The sequence below is a fragment of the Hyperolius riggenbachi genome, chromosome 1 (assembly GCF_040937935.1).
Source record: "Hyperolius riggenbachi isolate aHypRig1 chromosome 1, aHypRig1.pri, whole genome shotgun sequence".
Lineage (NCBI taxonomy): Eukaryota > Metazoa > Chordata > Amphibia > Anura > Hyperoliidae > Hyperolius > Hyperolius riggenbachi.
The window spans coordinates 184,293,316-184,319,341 of record NC_090646.1 but is presented as its reverse complement, the minus strand read 5'-3'; the positions used below and the strand labels follow the sequence as shown (position 1 = coordinate 184,319,341).

Genomic DNA, 26,026 nt, shown 5'->3' with positions numbered 1-26,026 from the left:
AAATGTACTGTATTTAAGGTAAGTGAACTCTCTTCTCCCTTATATAGATTGTGACAATTTTACTTTTTTCCTTGGTGCGCCTCTTCCCTCCCAGTGTATTGCTTTAGTAATATCAGGGTTACTTTTATAAAATGGTGACAACAGTACCTATTATTATAACGTGTATACATATACAGTATATTGCAGTGACATGTTTTACAGCACTTTACGTTGCAATTCATATTGCTGGCTGTCCTAAGTGGGTTTACAAATTAAAGCGGAATGAAACCCAGCATTTCTACTTTGCTCTAATAGATTATTTACAGCATATTATTTACAACCAGAATTGTAAGGGTTAACACAGGCTTTAGAAGCTCCCCTACCAGCAGAGCTGGTCGCTTCCGCACTTGCAGATAATGTTATCTTGTGTTTAATTGCATCAAGTAAGGAATGTAAACAAAGCCTTCTCTCACACTGCTGGGTCCCCTGAACAAAGTCAGACAAGCATAAATGCTTTGTGATGCTTTCTGATTAAGTTAGAGGATGAATAAAGCAGTTATAAATAACATGCAAAGTCAGCTCTCAGAGTAAAATGAGTGTACTTTAGGAACATATAATTTCTAAATGAATAATACTACTTATGCACAAAAGCAAATCTGCTAGTTGTATGGCATATAAAAAGTAGGAAAACATGTTTTTATTGAATATTATGTCAGGGTTTTATACCGCTTTAATGTCCTTCCCACAGGCAATGGGCAGTTTGGAGGCTATTAATCTGCCAGTATGCTTTTGGGTTGCGGGAGGAAGCTGGAGTGCATACAGAAAACCAATGACAACAGCAGGGAAAATGTGCTGACAACATGGCTATAAAGATAATTTATGTACAATATAAAAAGTGGGGTGTCTGTTCTATGAGCCCCATTTTGGCCTGCTTCCAGAATCAGCGCCACAGTCACTGCTTTTTTGCAGTACATTTTCTAAGCAAAGTCTTCTACATTTGGAGTTGTCTTGCCTCCTCTTTGCCAGTAACATGAGGTTCCGGGAAAATGAAGAAACAATTAACATGAGACAGAACAGATAGGTTACTATGTCACCTATTAAGTCAGAAGAGGCTAATCATGTCTTTATCTATTTGACTTTGACTGGACATTGTCAGCTTTCTTTCTGGGACATTGAGAGATAGTGCTATGAATATGGATTAAACCTGCAATGTATTATTTAATCTTCAGAATTAGTTTAACTCCAGTTCAAAGGCATTATAAAACTATTGCATTATTTAATTTTCAAGAAAATAGGAATAAAAAAAAAAACGTTTTATGAGGCATGTTCCTATAATCTAAGGGGGCATTTTCAATGCATAATGTAAACTTTAATTAGGAAAATAAGCTGTTATTCGGGATGCATAAAATACTTACAGGAAGGTCAGCATAAAAGTAGTGCTTACGATCAAATAGGGATTTCTTGTTTATTTTGCAGTTGAGCGCTAGGCCAGTCATCACTGCGGCTTCTATGCATCGCTTGTTGAGCACCTGAAATAATCAGAAATACAAAAATAAAATCAACGCAAGCAGCAAGATCAACAAATTGGACGGAAGAGTGAAACAGATTTTGCAATGAAGATTTGTAGCATTCTGCCTGTTTTCAAAACAGTTGGTGGACCAGTAGGAAACTTTGCTAACTACACATTGTTGCTTGCTAGGTTTTCTTATCTTTACTGCAGCCATGGCGTATCAGACTACAGCAACCTGAACATCAGGGATATAACCCGTTAGTGTGGGTACAGTTATTTTGGCAGACATCTTCTGCATCACTTTACAGAGTATATAGGTACCTCAACTCCTGTGAAGAGGAGAGAACCCAGAAAAATGTTGATTGGCTATGGGGACAGTTGTCTCAGTAGAAGCAGCATTTCCAGCCAAAAGTGCATCGACATTTCATCGGACAGGTTGGTAAATTTAGTGACCAAAAAGAGGCAAGAGGAGGGACAAGGCACAATCTATGCAGGGGGCCTAGAGCTGGTGATAGGTTCACCCAGGTCTCCCACAAGCTATACTGCTCCCTCGGGGCCCCTGCAGAGTATTAGTCCAGTGGAGCATACACTCACTCTACCTGACCGGGGCACTTCCTCCTGTGCACTTCTGTGATCTGTAACCATACCTTTGCAGCATGTATGTACTCACGTTGGGTGAAAGTCTGCCAGTGTATGGCAGCCTTTAGGAGAATGAGAAATTAGACGTTATGTAATTACATAATAGCATGATTCACATGACACATGACTTGCCTGATACTGCTAAAACCACTTGGGCATACTGTATGTACATATGCTTGGCCTTCTCTCTACAACGTCTCTGGGGATTTGTATTCAGCTGTGGTGGACCTAAGGTACTATCTATTGTTTCATTAAGCATTGAGGACTTGCAGTCAGAAAAAAAAATACTGGCTGCACACTCACTGTTAAGAGGGCCACTATTACTTGCAATACCACTTAGGAAAACCAAAGCATAATTCCCAGACATCGAAACAATGTTGCATCTTATACATGAATTTTGACAAGGAAAATATCTACAGGGAGTGCAGAATTATTAGGCAAGTTGTATTTTTGAAGAATAATTTTATTATTGAACAACAACCATGTTCTCAATGAACCCAAAAAACTCATTAATATCAAAGCTGACTATTTTTGAAAGTAGTTTTTAGTTTGTTTTTAGTTTTAGCTATTTTAGGGGGATATCTGTGTGTGCAGGTGACTATTACTGTGCATAATTATTAGGCAACTTAACAAAAAACAAATATATACCCATTTCAATTATTTATTTTTTACCAGTAAAAACCAATATAACATCTCAACATTCACAAATATACATTTCTGACATTCAAAAACAAAACAAAAACAAATCAGTGACCAATATAGCCACCTTTCTTTGCAAGGACACTCAAAAGCCTGCCATCCATGGATTCTGTCAGTGTTTTGATCTGTTCACCATCAACATTGTGTGCAGCAGCAACCACAGCCTCCCAGACACTGTTCAGAGAGGTGTACTGTTTTCCCTCCTTGTAAATCTCACATTTTATGATGGATCACAGGTTCTCAATGGGGTTCAGATCAGGTGAACAAGGAGGCCATGTCATTAGTTTTTCTTCTTTTATACCCTTTCTTGCCAGCCACGCTGTGGAGTACTTGGACGTGTGTGATGGAGCATTGTCCTGCATGAAAATCATGTTTTTCTTGAAGGATGCAGACTTCTTCCTGTACCACTGCTTGAAGAAGGTGTCTTCCAGAAACTGGCAGTAGGACTGGGAGTTGAGTTTGACTCCATCCTCAACCCGAAAAGGCCCCACAAGCTCATCTTTGATGATACCAGCCCAAACCAGTACTCCACCTCCACCTTGCTGGCGTCTGAGTCGGACTGGAGCTCTCTTCCCTTTACCAATCCAGCCACAAGCCCATCCATCTGGCCCATCAAGACTCACTCTCATTTCATCAGTCCATAAAACCTTAGAAAAATCAGTCTTGAGATATTTCTTGGCCCAGTCTTGACGTTTCAGCTTGTGTGTCTTGTTCAGTGGTGGTCGTCTTTCAGTGTTTCTTACCTTGGCCATGTCTCTGAGTATTGCACACCTTGTGCTTTTGGGCACTCCAGTGATGTTGCAGCTCTGAAATATGGCCAAACTGGTGGCAAGTGGCATCTTGGCAGCTGCACGCTTGACTTTTCTCAGTTCATGGGCAGTTATTTTGCGCCTTGGTTTTTCCACACGCTTCTTGCGACCCTGTTGACTATTTTGAATGAAACGCTTGATTGTTCGATGATCACGCTTCAGAAGCTTTGCAATTTTAAGAGTGCTGCATCCCTCTGCAAGATATCTCACTATTTTTGACTTTTCTGAGCCTGTCAAGTCCTTCTTTTGACCCATTTTGCCATAGGAAAGGAAGTTGCCTAATAGTTATGCACACCTTATATAGGGTGTTGATGTCATTAGACCACACCCCTTCTCATTACAGAGATGCACGTCACCTAATATGCTTAACTGGTAGTAGGCTTTCGAGCCTATACAGCTTGGAGTAAGACAACATGCATAAAGAGGATGATGTGGTCAAAATACTAATTTTCCTAATAATTCTGCACTCCCTGTATACCAATGCACGCTCCAAATTAATGTTTAAATATTTATATGTCTGTATTTTTATAAAGAAAAAAAAAACACGGTTCATCTGGCCCAAAGCATTAACAACCTCTTACCAAACAAGAAAAAACATTGAGCATGTAGCCCCCAAAGCCAACCCCAACTCTTTATTCAGTGTATAGAACAAAAAGCTGGTATTTTATTCCAGACTCGGATACATATTTAAAGGACAACTGAAGTGAGAAGTATATGGAGGCTGCCATATTTATTTACTTTAAAACAATACCAGTTGCCTAGCAGCCCTGTTGGTCTATTTGGCTGCAGAAGTGTCTGAAACAACTCAGAAACAAGCATTCAGCTAATCTGTCAGATCTGACAATAATGTCAGAAACACCTGCTCTGCTGCATGCTTGTTCAGGGTCTATGGCTAAATGTATTAGAGGCAGAGGATCAGAGGGGCAGCCATGCAACTGGAATTGTTTAAAAGGAAATAAATATGGCAGCCTCAATATCTCTCTCACATCAGTTCTCCTTTACGTAGTACAAAACCTCAATAAACTATTATCTTTGTACACAAAATTATATCTGAGATTTAAAACAAGTCAGTGGCAGGAACTTACATGTTTTTAGTCAAAGTTGCCAAGAGATATTGGTGAATAATAATTTATATCATGTAGTCATGTAGTTGAATTATCCTGAAAAGATTTTTCAGGATGTTCTTTTAAAGATTCAGTAACGTACTCATATGATTACTGAATGTTTCCGGGCTCTCTGTTTGCCAGTCTAAATCTATAAATGCAAGAAAAGACCGTGATTTGATCCAGGCTATTTTGGGCCGTTCAAGCAGACAGTTTTCTAATAGTACACAGTGTTTTTTTTATTTGACCACCCAGCTGCTCCTTCAGTGGCTGAATAGCATTTCTGGAAAGAAAATTACTTAGGTAGAGCCAGACAGACTCTCCGATCGAGATGCAGACCCATTTGTCAATGGAAATTTCAGCGAGACAAACTGAGAGACGTGAACTTTGTAGAGATTAAATACTTTGAAGAAACAATCTCCAAGGAATGCTGGATCTATTGTGTGCTGCTGCTGACACTCACAAGAGCTGTTATAAACTAATGTTCTGATAGTTGTAAACCACGACAGACAAATAAAATGGTTGAAGAATATGAAATTCGGAATAGAGTAATTAACTAACCAACCAGACTTGGCTAAGATATTAAAAGAAAAACAATATGGACTTCAAGGAATGTTCACATAAGTAAATGGCTTTTTGTCCCGTAGACTTAAGGTAGCCATACACTGGTCGATTTGCCATTAGATCGACCAGCTGACAGATCCCTATCTGATCGAATCTGATCAGAGAGGGATCGTATGGCTGCCTTTACTGCAAACAGATTGTGAATGGATGGATTTCAGCCTGAAACCGATCACAATCTGTTGAGCTGCTCCTGCCTCCTGTGCCCCCCCCCGTATACATTACCTGAAGCTGGCTTCCGGGCGTCTTCTCCACGCTGCACCGCACCGCTCTGTTCCGGCTCCATCCCGGCGCTTCCTGTGTCACTCCGTGACCAGGAAGTTCAAATAGAGCGCCCTCTATTTGAACTTCCTGGTCACTGCAGTGACACAGAAAGTGCCGGGATGAAGCCGGAACAGAGCGGTGCAGCGCGGAGAAGACGCCCGGGAGCCAGCGTCAGGTAATGTATACCTGATCGGATCGGCCGCCGCTAGCGACGCGCACCCTACCCGCGGGCGATCGAAGGTAATTTCCCGCACGGCGCAATCGACGGACCGATCCGATTTCGGGAGGAAATCGGATCGGCGGGTGTGTTTAGCGCGAATGATTGGCAGCAGATTCGATCCCAGGATCGAATCTGCTGTCGAAACGGCCGCGAATCGGGCCAGTGTATGGCCACCTTTACATCTTCTGATCCTTCATCTAAGCACATAGGACATAGACCTACCATCTCAACAATTAATGAGTAAGAGCACATGTTGGCATGTACCTGCACTCAATCCCTACAAGAATCAATTAAGGTTTAATCAGGAAATATCTCAATGAAGTCCAATACCCCCTTATCTCCATGTAGAGATTGGCAGTCAGAAGCAGTGCTGAGCTTATTGTGGTTAGCATTATCTCACGTCTCTCCCATTCCATGATCTCTACGCTCCTGTTGCCCATACTGCAGAAAAACTCTGCCAACTAAGTGCACCAGGTCCCAGTGACTCAATACATGAGTCAGAAGTGGTCAGCTGGGGTGCAGGGAAGTGGAGCAATGGGAAAATGGAGAGGTGAGATCCTACTAGCTTAGCAGGCTTGGAATGCCAGTATGTGCATGAGAAGGGGAACCACCAAGCTATTAGGGAATGCTTTAATGGGACAATAAAGACATTATATAGGGGCACAGCATAAAGGCTACTATAAGGGGGTATTACATGGGTAGCACTGCATAGGGGAGAATAGTAAGCATGTGGTGGTGGTGGGGTGGAAATGCACTAAATATGAGGCTATTAATAAAAACTGTCTGTGACACCATTTCTTGCAAGAACTTGGGTGCTATAAATGAGGTTGCTAAAATTAAGAGGGAGGACATCATAAAGGGGAGCTTTTTATTGCGGATTGTAGGGAATGCCAATGAAATGTCTTAAAGAGAACCAGAGACGAAGCACCCTCATGTATTTTATTACATTTATCAGTGGGAACATGACAGTAAACACCTACCCTGCTTTTAGTTTTATTCTTCTCAGTCTAATCTGTTATCAACTGTGATAAGAATCCACCGACTGATTCAGTCGAGGTTTGACCTGAAATCATTATAGCTGAGTCACTCTTCTGTGGAGTCTTTTCAAGCCCAAGTCTGCCCCCTCCTAGCTCAGATTTCCTACTCAGAGCTGTTGACATGGGAGGGGCTGCTGCTGCCGAGAAGGAAGCTCTGAAACAGACAGTGTATCTGTGTGCAGTGTGCAGCCAGTCATTATCTACTGTATGCAGTTTCATTTCTATGAGAGACACTTCCTACAGGCAGCCACACAGCATACCAGAATAATCAAGTTGAAAGCAGACAGATGAAAGGCTGCAGCAGCCCTGCTTGTCTATAGTCTCATATAGCCTAGACAGCACATCCAGAACAACTCATACCCCAGAAGCAGAAGGGATATGAGCCGGCGGCCATATTGGATATTTCCTGGAGCAATACTGGATAAAAAAAACACTCAAAAAGGCACACCAGAGTGGTGAAATTATCAGGTAGAGCATTTATTCTTTACAAGCTATCAACTGATAGCTTGTAAGACTGTTTATTTTGTGTGAATCGTTCATCTCTGGTTCCCTTTAAAGGGACTCCGAGCACCTCTTATGGGTATGCCTTTAAAGTGGACCCAAATTAAAAATACAAGATTTCAGAAATAAAATGTTCTAAATTATAATAATAAATAGCAGCCTTTTTTCGGCTGCATGATGACAACTATAAAATATTTTAAATTTATTGAAGGAACCCCTCCCTTCCTTTCATATTCCCAGACAGAATCCGGAAAACTGGTTTAGTAGATGGTCTCCAGCAAAGGAGGAATTGCTAATGGCTGCCACCTGTATAATCCTAGTAATGAAAAGAGAAGGGTGAAAAGTATGCACTGAAATGCTCATAGGCTTGAAGAAGTGTTTATTTATCTTTGTATGTGTCAGAGTGGTGCAAATAAATATTCTGAATTAAAAAAATGTTTGGTTTGGGTCCGCTTTAAGCCAGACGACTTCCAACAAAGTCGGGCTATGACCTCTCTGGAGGATCCTCTTGCAATGGTCATGCGTCACTTCCTCTTCCTGCTTCATTCAGTGATGCACTTCTCTAACAGAGAAGACAGGGGTGACCCGGAAGTTATAACATAGCCAAGATGGCAGCCGCAATTTTTAAATTGAAATCAAACGAAAACTATTTGGTGTAGAACGGTGATTCAGGCATCAAATGACAGAGGAGAGCACAAGCTACAGAAAGGTATGCATCTTTAGCAGACAACGTAATGCAGCATTAGCAGAGACAACACCTTGGTCAAACTTCAAAGAAATTGATGAAGAAGTCACATCAAGCATCCTCCTTCACCTCCGCCTAACTACCTGTGACCTGGATCCTGGCCCAACACAGTTTATGTTGAACTGCCCCGACCTGTTCGTACCGGTATTCCTCAAAATTGTTAACTGTTCCTTACAATCAGGGATATTTCCTGCTTTACTGAAGGAAGCAATCATCAGGCCTCTCCTCAAAAAACCCTCCCTGGACCCAGAGGCAATGACCAGCTACAGACCTGTCTCTAACCTCCCCCTTTCTGGGCAAGCTAATTGAAAAAGCTGTTTACCTCCAGCTAGAAGCCAAAATCCTACAAAACAACAGTTATGACCCATTCCAGTCTGACTTCAGGAAACACCACAGCACTGAAACTGCCCTCATCCAAATATGCAACCACCTGCTCATGGCAAGAGACAGAGGAGAGTGCTCGATCCTCATACTGCTAGACCTTTCTGCAGCCTTTGATACAGTTGACCATGACATCTTGATAAACAGGCTACAGGAATACTGCGGCATTGATGGCATAGTTCTTCAGTGGTTCCAATCCTTCTTGAGTGGCAGAACCCATAAAGTGTCTATGGGGCCTTTCCTGTCCATCCCCTGTATCACTTAAGTATGGGGTGCCCCAGGGCTCAATCCTCTCTCCCCTGCTTTTCACGATTTACATGTTACCGCTTGGAAAACTAATCCAAAAACATGGCCTGACATAGCACTGCTATGCAGACGACACCCAACTATATCTTTCCTTCAAGCCTGGTGTGACAGACCCAACTCTAACTATAAACGCCTGCTTACGTGAACTACAGCAATGGATGAATGACAACTGGCTGAAACTAAATGCAGACAAAACTGAAGTCCTTCTGATTGGAGGGCAGAGCATGATAACAAAACAACTTAACTTGCAGTCTTTATCAATAGGAATAGGAGGCACGGATCTACGCAGCTCTGATCATGTGCGTAGCCTGGGAGTTCTAATTGATGGGAATTTAAACTTCAGAACTCAAATCTCTGCTGTGGTGAAATCATCCTATTTTCACCTGAAGAGCATTGCAAAAATCAAGCACCTTATCCCCCCAGAAGATCTGTCAACCTTAGTCCATGCCTTCATCACATCCCGACTGGACTACTGTAATTGCTCTCTACACTGGCCTTCCCAAAAAGGTCTTGTACCGCCTACAGCTGATACAGAATACTACTGCCAGACTGCTAACCAACCAACCCCGTCACTGCCACATAATGCCAGTCCTGCACTCCCTTCACTGGTTACCTATAGAATGGAGGGTCCTATTCAAGATCGGCCTACTGACATTTAAATCCCTGAATAATCTGGGCCCTGGATACATGAAAGATATGTTGCAGCTGCGTAGCAATCCCCGCATTCTCAGATCCACAGGTTCTAATAATCTATTCATACCCAGAGTCCACTTGGAAACTTTTGGTCCCAGAGCCTTCTGTTATGCTGCCCCTACGTTTTGGAACTCCCTACCTCAACAGATCAGGACAGCTCCATCCCTGGTCGTGTTTAAATCCAGACTGAAAACCCACCTGTTCAGCTTGGCATTTGCAGAATTATAACTTTTGTTGTGTAAATACTTCATCCTACTACCAATTACTGAATCTGAGAGAGCCTAAGCGCTTTGAGTCCTATGGGAGAAAAGCGCTATAGAAATGTTATTGTATTGTATCTTTAAGTACATTGCAGTACTGGTCGGAGTCTCTTTAAAGGCATACCCATGAGAGGAGCTCGGAGTCCCTTTAATGCAGGAATATGCAAATTCTGTATGAAAATGTATGCCGCTTGAAAATGGATCAAATGTCACTTTGGCAGGATTTGATTGGTTCATTTTTAAGCTGCATACAGAATTAGCATAATCCTGCATCAGCTTGGAACGTTTGCATTTCACTGACTATCAATATTGCCTTACACACCTTCTTATTCGCCCACACAAAAAAATGATGGAAGCTCTTGCACCAGCGACCCTTTGTATTCCAGTACATGAATTTGCTCTTGGTTATACCAGTTTCTATAGATGTCCCATATGTATCTTGCTGAAATCATGACAGTTGCAACGCTTGGCATGTGCTGAAATGTACTGGAGAATGTGCTTCATAAAAACAAAGTACCGTTTATGCATTACAAGATAAGCACAGATGTGCATTGCAGATGCATTTTCATGAATAACATGTCATGCTACATTTCCTTTATCTTTTAGTGTTGGCAGGAACACTTTGTAAACACAAAAACAAATTGCAGCCATACAAGAGAGATAATGGGTAGGGCAGGCTAAAGAAAGTTATGGAGCCATTATTGTGCAATAAATAGAAAAATCTAGACATGCGTGTAAACAACATACTCAACTGGGTCGCCAGTGATGCTTTCATATCAAACATGCACTGCATATTGTTTTTAAATTAAAATTACAATAAGTGGTTATAGACAAACAATGTGCACCTACACCAAGATTTTCTTTTAGCATATTTTAATATTGTGTTATTAAAGCATACTTGACCTTAAAATAAACGTATGATATAAATAATTGTTTGTTAGTAATGGTAAAATAGAACAGAGTATCATATTTGTATTTTATGTTAAGCGCTGCATTTTTAAGATAGAATCCAAAATAGCAACAATCACAGTCTGATGGAAAGTCTACTTCATTTAGCTGGAAACAGAAGTTACGACCTTTGAATTTTCAGCACTAAAATGCTATCAGCAGCCTTTTCTCAGTCAGGTTAAAGGGTTTTGCTTTGTATTTATTTTTCAGGTTCAACAAGCTCATTTGCATAGATAACAACTCTAGTTTTTAACATTTGCATTGCAGGGAAACAGAAAGGGACTTAAGACATTTGTTTAGGATGGTGACTAAAGCAGGAAGGTAGGGTCGGACATGGCAATGAAGAAGGTATAAGGCACTAACAGCACTGCTAAGCTACCCTGAATTTGGGGATCATGGAACATATAGAGGCCACAAAGGGTCATGTTAGTTGGGAAGAGAATGGTGAAAGCTCATATTACTGGGCAAGGGAAATAGATCACTACATATGTTATGGAGTAGGGTTTGGATGGCGGCTGCACATTTTGAGGGTTAGGATTACACATGCATTGAATGGAGAGATCAGCTGTCAGATTAGCCTCCAGCACCAGATACAGCAGGTACAGCACTTGCAGAGGTTATGGAGATCATGTCAGGGAACTGTTCATGTGATTATAGTGATCGCTGTATCAGAAGCCAACTAACATGGCTCCAGATCCCTGCTGGGAGGTATCAGCTGTCTGACAATTAAGTCTTCAGTGTTAGCTGCGGAAATAGCAAAAGAAGAGTAATGCTGGGAATACACGTTTCGTTTTTGCCTTCGTTTAAACCTTCGTTTCAATTGTGCCTTTTGTCCTTTTCGATCCCGAAATAATCTTACGGTTAATATCACCACCCACGGTTTCGGGTTTTTTTTTTCGATTCTGATGGTTTCGTTTTTCCACTGATCGAAGGCTGCAAAGAAACGAAACGTAGTACAGGTACGGACGGCATAAACGAATATATAATCGATCTGAACAGCCATCAAGCCTACCAATGGCTCGATTAGATGGATAAAGAGAGATAATATCAAACATGTTCGATCACTAGTCGTTCGTTTTTGGGGTCTATTAATCGAAACTATAATGAGATTATGACTATTTTCACATACGTTTTCAACACTCGATTCGTTTACTGAACGAATCGCAGGCTAAAACGAAGGCAAAAACGAAACGTGTATTCCCAGCATTAGGGCTGGTTTAAAGTGAATGTGCTCAGCCAGTGGATCCATTGCCAGGCAGATTTAGTTCTTTTCTCCATGGAATTGATCTGCCGTGCACTGAAAATGCTTGCAGCAGTGTGTTGTGTGCTGCAATGACTGAATTGCCATTACATGGTATCGGCAAAACATCTGGCTGGCAACTGATGCGCTGCGGATTCCCTGTAAACCTAGCCATAGAAACATGGTAAGTGCAATCTATGAATCTATGTTCTGTCACACGTTAGCAGGACATAAACAGCATGTAGGTTTCAATTACTATGATCCTGGGGTGGATAAATAAGCCTTTCTGTTCACCTGGCTTAGAGGTGGTTTTCGCCATTGAATACCATTTTACAGCATACCTCTGGTGTAACTAAAACACCATGAAGTACGCTAATGCTGATGTAAGAATTTTCACTGGAGTCCCAGATCAGCCGAGTTCTTGGGCGTAGCTCTGCCCCGTTGCTGAAAATGGCGGCCTTTCTCTAAGTGATACCTGTAGTAAGATAGAGGTTATTCTGGGGAAGGGGCAGAGCTATGCGTTTTGTCACACTTAAGCACTGCAGAAGAGGTCAGATACAGCATCGTATTATTTCTTAGTATTTATATAAAGCTGACATCTTCCACAGTGCTTTACGGATTATATAGTCATTTCACTGACAGTCCTCAGAGGAGATCACAACCTAACCCTACCATAGTCATATGGCCATCATAGTCTAGGGCCAATTTAGGCAGAAGCCATTTAGCTTATCAGTAAATTTTTAAGATGTGGGAGGAAATTGAAGTGCCTGAAGGAAACTCAAACAGTCATGATGAGGACATACAAACTCCATGCAGGTAATGCCCTGGCTGGAATTCAACCTTGGGACCCATTTCTGCAAGCCGAGAGTGCTATGCACTACACCACTGTGCTGCCCATAGTGATTATAATATGAACCATGCCATAAAACATACATACCGGTAATCATGCCACCTTGTTTTGTTTCTTAAAGAGAATCTGTACTCTAAGATTCTTACAATAAAAAGCATACCATTCTATTCATTATGTTCTCCTGGGCCCCTTGCTGTTTCTGCCACTCCCTGCTGCAATCCTGGCTTGTAATTTCCAGTTTTAGGCAGTGTTTACAAACAAAAAGACAAGGCTGTTAACCATAGTGTGATAGGCTGAGAACAGCTCAGTCTGTGACTCACACAGAGCCTGCAGGGGGCGTGGAGAGGGTGTGTATAGCTTCTATCCTATCACATGCAGACCAGCACATTCCTGCCTGAGTGCCTGAGCCCGACAAGGAAGTCAGAGGAAAGAAGATTAGATTATATAACAGATAGTACAGCCACTGTGCAACTAGGAAAGGCTGCAGTAAGACAGACCACATTAGAACAGGTATAGGAACTTATAGGTCAGAAGAAATAAGGCTGAACATTTTGTTACAGAGTGTCTTTAAATAGACCTATTTTATTTGAAGTTTAAATTATAATGTTGTGTAAGTAAACACAGAATGATGTAAACAAAATGTAAATGATCATACATAAAGTGAATTCACCCTCTAACTAAAACCATTGTCTGTGTCTGAGTGACTTCAGATCTGCCTCCTCATATTAAAAAAGAAGAAGAACATGATTTGAAAGGTTACTTTTGAGTAAATATTAATGCAGGCCACGATTTTCTGTCAAAAGGTGACACAGCAGAGAATATGTGATTGCTAATATGAAACGGAGACTTTCTTGCTCTAAAAGAAAATTGGTCTTAGACTTATTTTATCATAAAAAATGTAATAAATGATAGTACAATAAAGTGCCTGTGGTTATCTCTCTTTTCTGGCAGCAGCTGTGACAATGATAGCAGATCAGGTAGTTATACAGAGCGCAGAAAAAAAGAAAATGTTGCAGTAGACACATAAAACTGTGCCAAACCTCACAAAATATACTAGCTTTCAACTGCAAACATGGTGTGCTCAGATATAAAGGGCAAATCTAGGGATATTTAACATTTTATCCAAATAATATCCCATTGTCTGAAAATAAAATGTAACACTTTGCAAAGAACAAGATTCCAATGATTTAAATAATAAATGAAATTAATTACCGTATTTTTTGGACTATAAGACGCTCCGTACTATAAGACGCACCTAGGTTTAGAGGGCAAAAATCAGGGAAAAAAATAAAATAAACCTGGTGCGTCCATGGTGCAGGAGTGTCCTGTAGAGCTTCAGACACTATCAGCAGCAGGTAACAATAAAAATAGAGTAGTGTATATACAGTATATACTGTGCTAGTGCTCCACAGGTAAATAAACAAGTTGCTGTAGAGAGAAATGGCTGCAAATAAAAAAAAAAGTGCAAGATCAACAGCTTACCCATTAGGAAGACTCCAGAGGGGCACACTACACTCGCTGCCAGCTCCTGATGTACCAGGGGTGAAGCATGTATGTCTCCTTCCACCACTCGTACCAGCCAGTGTTCAGAATGGGGAGAGACATAACACAGACTCCGGGAGTGGGGAAGGGCTGTCTGCACCTCTGTATTTCCTGCGATGCATGTGTCCGCATACAGGATGCTTACTTATGCCCAGCTTTGCCTGCTCTGCCTCTTAAATGCTGCAGCCTGAATGCTGCAATCACCCTGGACTCTGACTGACTGGCGATCCACTGCGGCGAACGGCGATCCCCCATTGTGCCTCTTAAATGCTGCCGCCTGAATGCTGCAATCACCCTGGACTCTGACTGACTGGCGATCCACTGCGGCGAACGGCGATCCCCCATTGTGCCTCTTAAATGCTGCAGCCTGAATGCTGCGATCACCCTGGACTCTTTGACTGACGATCCACTGCGGCGATCCCCCACTGTGCCGCTGCTGCTGACCTGATGGTTTATAAGATGCTTAAGTGAAGTCCTGTTGGCTCGCAAGGCATTTGCCAATCATCGCTAACAGCCGGTGCCCAGTAAAATCCTCCGACAGGCAAGATACATACTTCCGCTTAGGAAGTGACTGCAGACGCATCTGATTGGTCGCGCTAGTCCTGCGGGCGGGATGAAGGTACCGCTCCTGAACCAATCACAATCCTTCCTCCCTGATTGGTGTCAGGGAAGGAGGGTTGTGATTGGTTCAGGCACGGTACCTTCATCCCGACTAGCGCGACCAATCAGCCGCGTCTGCAGTCACTTCCTAAGCGGAAATATGTATCTTGCATGTCGGAGGATTTTACCGGGCACCGGCTGTTAGCGATGATTGGCAAATGCCTTGGGAGCCAGCAGGACTTCTCTTAAAGGGGAACTGAAGAGAGAGGTATATGGAGGCTGTCATGTTTATTTCCTTTTAGACAATACCAGTTGCCTGGCAGCCCTGCTGATACTCTGCCTGTAATACTATTAGCCATAGCCCCTGAACAAGCATGCAGCAGATCAGGTGTTTCAGTGGTTCAGACTTATAAGTCTGATCTGACAAGACTAGCTGCATGCTTGTTTCTGGTTTTAATCAGATACTACTGCAGAGAAATAGACCAGCAGGGCTGCCAGGCAACTGGTATTGATTAAAAGGAAATAAACATGACAGCCTCCATATACCTCTCTCTTCAGTTCCCCTTTAAGCATCTTATAAACCATCAGGTCAGCAGCAGCACAGTGGGGGATCGCCGTTCGCCGCAGTGGATCGCCAGTCAGAGTCCAGGGTGATTGCAGCATTCAGGCGGCAGCATTTAAGAGGCAGAGCAGGCAAAGCTGGGCAGAAGTAAGCATCCTGTATGCGGACACGTGCATCGCAGGAAATAGAGGTGCTTTTCCACTTGTAACATTGTACATTCGGACTATAAGACGCACCAGCTTTTTCACCCCAACTTTGGGGGAAAAAAAGTGCGTCATAGTCCGAAAATACGGTAATAACTACTAATTTTTCAGCCAAAACAGATCTGCAATTAAAGGACAACTGACGTGATAGGGATATGGAGGCTGCCATATTTATTTCCTTTTAAAGGAATACTGTAGGGTGGTCGGGGGAAAATGAGTTGAACTTACCCGGGGCTTCTAATGGTCCCCCGCAGACATCCTGTGCCTGCGCAGCCACTCCCCAATGCTCCGGCCCCGCCTCCGGTTCACTTCTGAAATTTCTGACTTTAAAGTCAGAAAACCACTGCGTCTGTGTTGCCGTGTCCTCGCTCCGGCTGATGTCACCAGGAGTGTACTGCGCAGACACAGACCATACTGGGCTTGTGCTATACACTCCTGGTGACATCAGAGGGAGCGAGGACACGGCAACGCAGATGCAGTGGTTTTCTGACTTTAAAGTCTGAAATTCCAGAAGTGAACCGGAGGCGGGGCCGGAGCATCGGTGAGTGGCTGTGCGGGCACAGGATGTCTGCGGGGGACCATTAGAAGCCCCGGGTAGGTTCAACTCATTATCCCCTGACCCCCTACAGTATCCCTTTAAGCAATACCAGTTGCCTGGCTGCCCTGCTGATCCTCTGCCTCTAATACTTTTAACCACAGACACTGAACAGGCAAGCAGCAGATCAGTTGTTTCTGACTTTATTGTCAGATCTGACAAGATTATCTGCATGCTTGTTTCAGGTGCGATTCAGTCACTACTACAGCCAAATAGAACAGGAGCACTGCCAGGCAACTGGTATTGTTTAAAAGGAAATAAATATGGCAGCCTCCATTTACCTCTCACTTTAGTTGCTTTTTAAATTATTGCAGCTCTACTCTCCCTTGGACGGCAAGGTTAAAATGACCGGAGCACCACTTTTAGCACCCAGGGCATCTCAAAAGCACATTAAAAATACATGCTAACAATGTGGCTCATTACTAAAAAAAAAAAAATCAGTTCTACCTCTTTTTTTTACATTTAAATGTTTGTTAAAGGTTTTTATTGCCCTACTTCTGTGGCCTGCCATCTGCAGAAAGAACAACCAGATAAGGACTGCTATAATTAACAGTAGCAATGAGCATCTTTCATCAGCCGCGGTGGTGGTTGCGGTGGGGCAGATTGAGGGGTAGTAGAACACTGTATGGCAAACAATTTAGAGGAGTCACGCTTGATTACATTCACACCTTCCCTGGATAAATAAGTGTAGAGGGAAGGGGAGGGGGTAATTGGCAGCTCCTAAAGCTGTTAGAAGCCAGGACAAACTGCAGGGAAAAAAAAGCTGATTGGATCCCTCTAACCAACGAATGCTAAAATATAACTTTTAATAAAAAAATAAGTAAATCCAATAAAAACCAGGGCTGTACTAAACAACTGCCTACTCAGACTATTGAAACAGTATAGCACTGATTTTTATGTATTTTTTATTAAAAGTTATATTTTAGGGTATTATAATGTCCCTATATAGAAAAGGGTCTTTTAAAGGGAACCAGAGATGGGGACATGAAGGACCAGTCTACTTAGCGGTAGTAGGGTTTTGACGAGTCCTTCAGGATGGCTTCCTCCTGAGAGGAGACTGATCCACCCCTGAAAGGAAACAGGCAATAATTAAATCATTGAATTAATCAGGCCCCAGCCCATATAAGCTCCCCCTCCTCCATACCACACTAGTTTCATACAAGAGAAAACTACACCCATATACATAACATACATTAACATCTAGTAATTTTAGTAAAAGGTGGGTTGCGGAAGTCATCCTGAAGGACTCATCAAAACCCTACTACCGGTAAGTAGACAGGTCCGTCTCTCATCGTCCTTCAGGATGGCTTCCTCCTGAGAGCAGCGAGAAATCTTATCTCAGGGAGGGATCACAGCTTGAAGCACTTTGCGACCCAATGTTTGATCCTGGCTTGACAGGAGTTCCACTCGGTAGTGCTTGACAAAGGTCGTATGACCAGACCAAGCCGGGCTCTGCATATCTGTTCGAGTGAGGCGCCCGACTTCTCTGTCCACGATGTAGATAAAGATCTTGTAGAGTGTGCGTTAACACTAATCGGGGTTTTCAAACCTGACTCTATAAACTAGAGTTATGAGATCCTTGATCCATCTGGATATCGAATTCTTAGAAACCTGTAGTCCCTTACGCTTGCCTGCGTATGCTACAAACAACTGACAAATTTTCCGCCACAACTTAGTTCTTTCTAAATATATCAGAACTGCTCTACGCACATCCAAAGTACTTAATGTCACTTCTCTGTCATTATTTGGATTTGTTGAAAAAGACGGTAGAACAATTTCCTGACACCTGTGGAATGCGGATGCAACTTTAGGTAGATAGGAAAGGTCAGGTTTGAAAACGATTTTATCATCGTGGATGATCATATACGTTTCTTTGATGGACAGGGCCTGGATATCACTCACTCTCCTGGCCGATGTAATGGCTACCAGGAATGCAACTTTAAGTGTTAAATTTCTTAAAGATACCTCAGCAAGAGGTTCAAAGGTACTGGACATTAGGAAGTTGAGAACTTTGGACAAATTACAAGGAGCCACGAGTTTTGAAGGAGACGGTTGTGACCTAGTCCCCGACTTAAAAAAAATTCTAACATGAATTAGAACATGAATCTACTCGCAGTATACTGGCCGATAAACCTAATTCTACTCCATTCTGGAGAAACTCCAAAAATGTAACATAAACCATTAGAGCGCACTTTCTTCCTTTGTTTCCAGGAACAAAAAACATTCCAAACTTTACAGTAGATTTGTCTAGTATTAGGCTTCCTACATTTGATCAGGGTTGCGATCACTGTCTGAAAACCCCTGCCTCCTTAGGATTTGCCACTCAGCATCCATTCCGTCAGCCTGAACTGGTCTGGATTCAGGTGGATTTGATTCCCCTGAAATAGAAGGTCTGGTCTGGACCCTAGATGCCATGGACCCCTCAGTTAGTCTCTGTACAAAGGGGAACCATGCTCTCCTCGGCCACCAAGGGGCTATGATCATTACCTGAGACTTCGAAGCTTCTATGCGTCTGAGCACTTTCGGAATTAGATTGAATGGGGGAAAGGCGTACAGAAGTCCCTGTGGCCATGATACTGATAGCGCATCCAGTCTGTTGGATGGAGAGGCAGGATGAAGGGAGCAGTAATCTGTCAACTTTGTGTTGGCTGGTGTTGCGAACAGGTCTAGTATGGGTAATCCCCATTTCTAAACTAAAGAGTTGAACACCTCCTGGTTTAGTTCCCACTCTGACTCTATTGGTGCTCTGCTGAGTGAGTCTGCCCATCTGTTCAGCTTGCACTAAATGTGAGCTGCTGTGAGGGAGATCAAATTGTTATCTGCCCAAGAGATCGCCTCTAACGCTAACCCTCTGAGATCCTGTACCCTGGTACCTCCCCTGTAATTCGATGACCTGACCTGCACTCCCATTGGCCATTTTCCCTGAGCCTGATGCTCTTGGCAGTGAGCCCCCAGCCCCAACTGCTGGCATCCGCGAAGAACTTTAGGGGAGATCTCTGCACCCACTGTCAACCTAACTGCAGTCTGTGAGGATTCTCCCACCATGTTAGGGATTCCAACACATAGTCTGGAACTGTAACCTGTCTGTCTAGCGAAGCCTGTGTGTTGTCCCAAGTGTTCAGTAGCCAAGTCTGTAGTGTCCGAGAGTGAGCCTGGGCCCACTCTACTACTGGAATGGCGAACGTCATTAGTCTTAGTAGCGACATCACCTCTCTGATCTGTACTGTCTGCTCTGACCTGAACTGTTGCAATCTTACCAGCAATTTTGCTGCCTTGTCCTGTGGAAGAAAAACCTTTCCTTGATTTGTGTCCCACAGTAGTCCTAGGAAATTTAAATTTTGGGTTGGAAGCAAGTTGGACTTCTCCTTGCTTATCAGCCACCCCAGGTCCGAAAGGACCTGAACAGAAAAATCTAGATCCCTGTGCAAGTCAGCTACAGAGTCTATTAGAAATAAAAAGTCGTTTAGGTACGTGAGAAACTTACATTGTGGAGATGGAGGAAAGCCGCTGCCTCTGCTACAATCTTCGTGAATATCCTCGGGGCTGAGGATATTCCGAAAGGAAGAGCTCAGTACTGATAATGACAAACGCTGTTGCCGAACCGGACTGCAAATCTTAGATACTTTTGGTACCGAGGATGAATCGGTACATGCAGATACGCGTCTTCAAGTTCGATAGTCGCCATAAAGGCGCCGGCCATATCAGATTTCAGACAAAGGTGATGCTTTCCTTACAAAAGTGTATCTCCACAATGTAAGGGTTCAGAGAGATTTAAAATCATCCGAAACTTTCCTGAGGGTTTTTTGATGATGAAAACCCTGGAGTAAAGCCCTTTGAAGTGGTCTTCTACTGGTACCCTTTGGATTACATTTTGGAATAGTAGAGTCATCACTGAGTCTAGCAAGGCCTGTGCCTTGTCTGGGTCCTTGGGGGTCCCTGTCACAAGTCTGCTGGGGGGAGGTCGGGACCGAAATTCCAGTTTGTACCCATTCCTTATTAGGTCTAGTATGAACTGGCTGGTTGTAATCCTTTCCCAAGCTGGTAAAAAGGAAATAAGTCTCCCCCGACCAGAGGCTTTTTGTCACTTGTCAGGTTTGGGAGTGCTGGGATTCCTTGACTTGTTGGACAAGAGGAAGATCTTCCCTTACTGGAGTTATAGGTCCATTTTCTGGACTGACTCTGGTTTCTCCCCCCCGGTTATTTTGTTCTGGTAAGGACCCCTGTTCTGAAAGGGCTTACGCACTGGTTTCTTTTTCTTATCTGGAAATTTTTTGGCCTTATCTGAGGATCTCTCAAGCACTGCTTCCAGATCCTTCCCAAAAAGTAATATGCCCTGGAACTCCATTGCACATAATTTATGCTTGGAACCCAGATCACCTTCCCATGTATTGAGCCAAATAGCTCTGCGGGCTGAATTGATCAAAGCCGCAGTCTTAGCTGCAGCTCTGAGGCTTTCTGAGGCTGCATCTGTCAAGAAAGCCACCGTTTTAACTATCACAGACAAGGAAGACAATATTTTCTGGCCAGGAGTACCCTCCACCAGATGCTTTTTAAGACCTGTTATCCACTTATCCAGGTTTCTGGCCAAACAGATTGAGGATATGACTGGCTTAAACGAAAAGGAAACTGAATCCCAGGCCCTTTTCAACAAAGTTTCAGCCTTTTTATCCATCGTATTTTTTAAATTGCCAATATCCTCAAATGAAAGGTCAGTCCCTCTGGAGTACTGAGCTAGAGGGGCGTCAAGCCTTGGACATTCGGCCCATGGAGTCTGATCTTCCTCCTTAAAGGTGAATCGCCTTTTGAAAGACCTAGGAATAACCAATTTCCTTTCCGGATCTTTCCATTGAGATGAGATAATGTGCTTAATAGTGGAATGTACAGGGAAGCATTTAGTTGGCTGACCCTCCAACCCTCTATAAATCTCGTCTTGCACAGAGGTTGTTGGTGCGGTCTCAGGAATTTTTTCAGAGTCATAAATGGTCTTTAACAATTCCAAAGTATCCTCAGCACTATACAAGTACTGTGAGGTTCTAGAAGGACCAGACTCAGGAGATATATCAAAGTCCCTGGCCCCCCCTCCTCCATGAACTCCTCATCCTGCTCCTCAGATATAGTCTCAATACCACCTATCTGAGAATCCCCTCTAGGTAACTGAGCAGGTGGTAAACTCTGCGATAGAGACTGAGATGGAAAGACAGGTAACACACTATCAAATGATTGTAATTGAGTTTGTCTATCCTGAAAAGAGGGTATCCCTGACACACCAGGGATCTGACTGTCCTTAATGGGGAATAGCTGCTGTGGTTCAGACACAGGCTGTACTGGAACCGGAAGGGCAGAACTTAATGCAGCAAAAGTGGTAGCCAGTTCAACCTTCATAGCATTTATAAGGTCTAACATGGCTGTATTAGTAGCATTTGTATCAATAGGGGTAGATGTGGTAGAGGACTGTTTAGCTAAGCAATCTACACACTGAGATCTCTTATACCCCGATGGTAAATTAACATCACATTTCCTACACTTTTTATCAGTGTGCTTCACCATCTGCAAAAACACAAACAAGCCTCATAAGATAACATAAGCTAAATTAGCCTGAGGGAAGAGGAGAGGAGTCACAGTACCTGTGGAGCATTCACTGCCTGCTCAGGTGCATCCACCGTCTGTTTGGTAGCCTCTGGCACAGCTTCAGCCTGCTCCATGCTGTCTATTCCAGCTTCACATGCGTGTATGATAATCGAACCTTTAAACTTCCTGCTCCTGACAGCACCGCCTCCACTGCTGACATCAGCCAGCCAAACCTATCTGCTGCCCCAATCCCCCTCAGTGGAAATAGAAGCCAGGGCGTTTCCCACTCCAGCTGGAGCAATACCGCCCACTCTGCTGCAACGCCCCCACCACTCGCCGTCTCCAAATATGGAAGATGCTGAAAACCACGAGGACAGCAAACACCGCTCTCTTCCTATAGGTAGTCCGTCCTACCTATCGGCTGCCGCCGCGTCACATCAGGAGGAGGAGCTGAGTGTCAAGACGTCCTCGGTGGGCGCAAAATGCGGAAGACGCTGCTCGCATGCCCAGCTCAGCTGAGAGCCGTTGTGTAGCCAAGCAGGTCAGAAAACACATCCGCTCTACACACACATGTATAGGAGGCAGCGGCTCCCGGGCCCTCCTCTGTTCCACAGAAGTTTCAGAGGGCAAACGGCTAAATCAGAAAAGCTCTCCACACTTTAGCTATCCAGAATGTCACACAAGAAAGATTCCCCTACAGCCGGATAGAACATCTAATTTTAAGAATAAAGATGAACACTTTCTTTAAAAGTTAAACAGGTGCCAACAGGCTTTCCCTGTCCTCAGTGTCCCTAACAGCCTGTAATCCTCGGGTGTAGGGAAACAGTCAAAAAACGAGTGTGGTATAGAGGAGGGGGAGCTTATATGGGCTGCGGCCTGATTAATTCAATTATTTAATTATTGCCTGTTTCCTTTCAGGGGTGGGTCAGTCTCCTCTCAGGAGGAAGCCACTCGAATACAAGGTGGGCCGAAAATTGAACACAGAGTCTGAGTCATGGGCCAACCTCAATGTCTAGAGGCCACCTCCTTCTCTTATAAAGTTCCCTGGTGTCTAGTGGCCCTCCTCCATTCCATATACAGTTACCTGGTGTCTAATGCCTCCCCCCCATACAGTTCACTGGTGTTTAGTGGTCATCCCTCCCCCAGTGTTCTCCCCAGAGCCTTTTAACTGGGCGGAGCGCCTGGCTGATCTCAGTCCCCGCCCAGCTGCTGTGATCACTGCTCCCTGTCAGCAGCGTATTTGCCGTCCTCCACACTCATCCAGTACAGTGCGCAGCAGCTGTGCCATTTGAGCTGGCCCGCTGCCACTCTGACAATCTCCGCCCTCCTCCTCAGCTCCTGACATTACAAGCCAGACCGCGGGAGCTTTGAAGGAGTCGGAGCATGCAGAGAAAGAACTGAGAGAATGTTGGCTTGCTGTGTGCACTCTGGTGAGTCACTGATCTGCCTGAGTAGTGCAGAGGACGGGCTCTCCTCCTCCTGTCTTCCCATCATGCAGGACATTTCCCAGCATGTGCTCCAGCCTCACCCGATCAGAGGTCACAGCACATAGAGAACAGCGTGGAGCAGCGCTCGTTCATGCCGGGGAGAGCAGCAGCAGGGCAGATGGTTATCTGGTAGCAGTAATGCTACCCCAGCAAGGGAATCCTTGTGATGACTGTCAGCTGCCATCTCTGTGCTACAGAGACAGGTATTAAACAACTTTACAGCCACTACTGCTTCCCTTCACTGTTCTGCCGGAGACGTTACATAGCTAGCTGTCCTGGACATCAGTCTGCAGACTTCCTGCAGTGTGCTGTGCACTCACAAACATTTTCTTTTCTGCAGTCTGTTTGTCACTCTCCCTCTTACACATTTCCCTCTGTCTCTCTCACACACACTTTCTCCCGCTTTTTTTCTTTCCCCTTTCCTCTTCACACACACTCTCTTGTCCCTCAAAGACAATCTATCTCCCTCCCAGACACTCACACCTATTTCTCTTCCCTTCAGTTTGTATTCACTTTTCTTACTCAACCCCCTCTGTATACAGTATGTATGTTTGCTTACCAGTGCTTGATTTTGTTTAAGGGGAGAAGCCACAGCAGAAACCCCCAAGCACTTTTATTTTCCTTTGTAGTGCATAGACAATCAACGAGCATGTCTACACTAAAGGTGCCCATACACTCGTCAGATTGGCAGCAGATAGATAAGAAATGCATCTGATGATCTATCTGATGCGTTTTTAGAACATTTTTTACCAGAATAGAATTCCAATAGATTTCAGTTTGAAATCTATTGAAATTCGATCTGATGGCATTTTTTGCCATAAGATTTCCATTAAGGCCAATGCAAACTGATAAGCAATCTCATCAGATCAACCTAAATTTTCCACCCTGCCAGTTCAATGGAAATCCATCGAAATCGATCGAAATCGGCCATCGAACGGTCGATTGACCAACCGATTTGCAAACTATCAATCGATCGATCGGCCAGAAAATCGGCTGACTGTATGGGCCCCTTAAGTTTCCTACTGCTATGTCAGCCAAAACTATTGTGAGACTTTCTGAATTAGATAACAAAACAGTCTGTGGGGATGTGTGGTTTTGGGCCTAAATTAGTCCCCCTGTCTACAGCCCCTTTCTGGTATTAATCCGGCTTTGGCAGCACTTTATCGGATTGCACATCAAAACAGCACCGCTCAGTGCAAGATGCTTTTCTCCATTAGCATCACTTAGTGTAATCCTCTATCCCTATCAGCAGTGCCTAGCATGACTACCTCACCAGGTAATAACCAGCGTGTTCCACCTACTCTTCTCCCCAGCATGAGCCTCCCTGTCCATTTTCACCTAGTAGTAGCAGACAACATCACTCTCTTTCACCACCCATCGTGACCTTAATTTCCCACCCGGCTACTTATTCATGCCACTCGGCTGGAAAACAATTCTGGGGAGAACACTGCCTCCCCTATACAGTTCCCCAGTACCTAGTGGCCCCCTCCCTCCCCTAGACAGTTCCCTGGTGTCTAGTGGTCACTTCCCTCCCTTACACAGTTCCCTGGTGTCTAGTGCTTCCCTCCCCTATACAGTTCCCTGGAGTCTAGTGCTTCCCTCCTCCCTCCCCATATGGCTTCCCTAGTGATCTAGGAGTTCATGTCCAATATAACTTCCTGGCAAAAAGCGCTCTGCGGTGCGTCTCTGCCCTGAATCGGGTACCACCCAGCCTTAAATGTAGCTCCTTGGTCCATTTTTAACTAATAATGTTATAAAAGAAGCCCGCTCAGCCCAAACACTAGAGCACGATATAAATCTGCCTTGCGCAGATCGACTGGCCATGGGAGGAATTGTGAAGTGCAAACAGACAGTGGACAAAAGAAAAGGAAGGTCCAGAGAGAAATAGGAACTGACAGATAGTATTGGAATTCATTCCTCAAAAAAAGTTTTGCAGTTTAAATTTCTATGTTTATTAAGATTTTTATCACCTGCTGCCCTTTCTTGAAGGAGTTAGCAGCCTGTGCAGTGACTCTTAGGCACACATTTGCTAGTTCAAACCAACCAACATACAGTAAATAAGCAGCCACCATTCTTTTTAAATTGTGAACACTAGAAAGAATGTCGAGATGTTTCTGCACACATTTACAAATTTTCCCTCAAAAACATCATATGTGGAAAACAAAAATAGTGTTATGGGATAACAAAAATAGTATTTGGGATCTGCAAACTGCTGAAAGTCCATCCCCAAAGCAAACAACACATGCCACAAGGTAGAACCTACCGGTAGAGTTCCGGGCAAAGAAGCATCAAAAAAGGACACTGTGGAATTTGGCGCAGCAGCAAACTTAACTTCAGAGCTTGAAAAAAGCTTGGAGACAGAATTGATCTGTGCATGAACTTCAAGGCCTACAACTCCTTCCCAGGGCAGAGTTCTGCAACATAAAAACATTTCAGATGTCGTTTTTTTTTCTGTAAAAAGTGTTTTATTTTTTCATTTAACAAGCATGCCTGAAAATTAATAAAAGTCTAATACCCGGAATTATGTGCAACTTGAGGTACTGAAATACAGAAGGCATTAGTGATATTTATGAGGAATGAAAATTAACATAGCAACAAACTCTGACGTTCTCTAGGTTCGGCAAACATAAATGAGAGATCTTGTCTCAAACAGTAAAACTAGGG

The 26,026-nt window shown here is 43.6% G+C and overlaps 1 protein-coding gene across 2 annotated transcripts in view; it reads right to left on the bottom strand.

The window, feature by feature from the left end:
- Positions 1-26,026, bottom strand: part of LOC137546789 (glutamyl-tRNA(Gln) amidotransferase subunit B, mitochondrial-like) — a 185,014-nt gene that overhangs the window by 148,827 nt on the left and 10,161 nt on the right. For both annotated transcript variants that reach the window (XM_068269631.1, XM_068269642.1), the window contains exons 2-3: positions 25,626-25,776; positions 1,395-1,508 (exon numbers count right to left, since the gene is read on the bottom strand). In XM_068269631.1, coding sequence (XP_068125732.1) covers positions 1,395-1,508; positions 25,626-25,776 — 265 coding nt within the window. The remainder of the gene's footprint in view (positions 1-1,394; positions 1,509-25,625; positions 25,777-26,026) is intronic.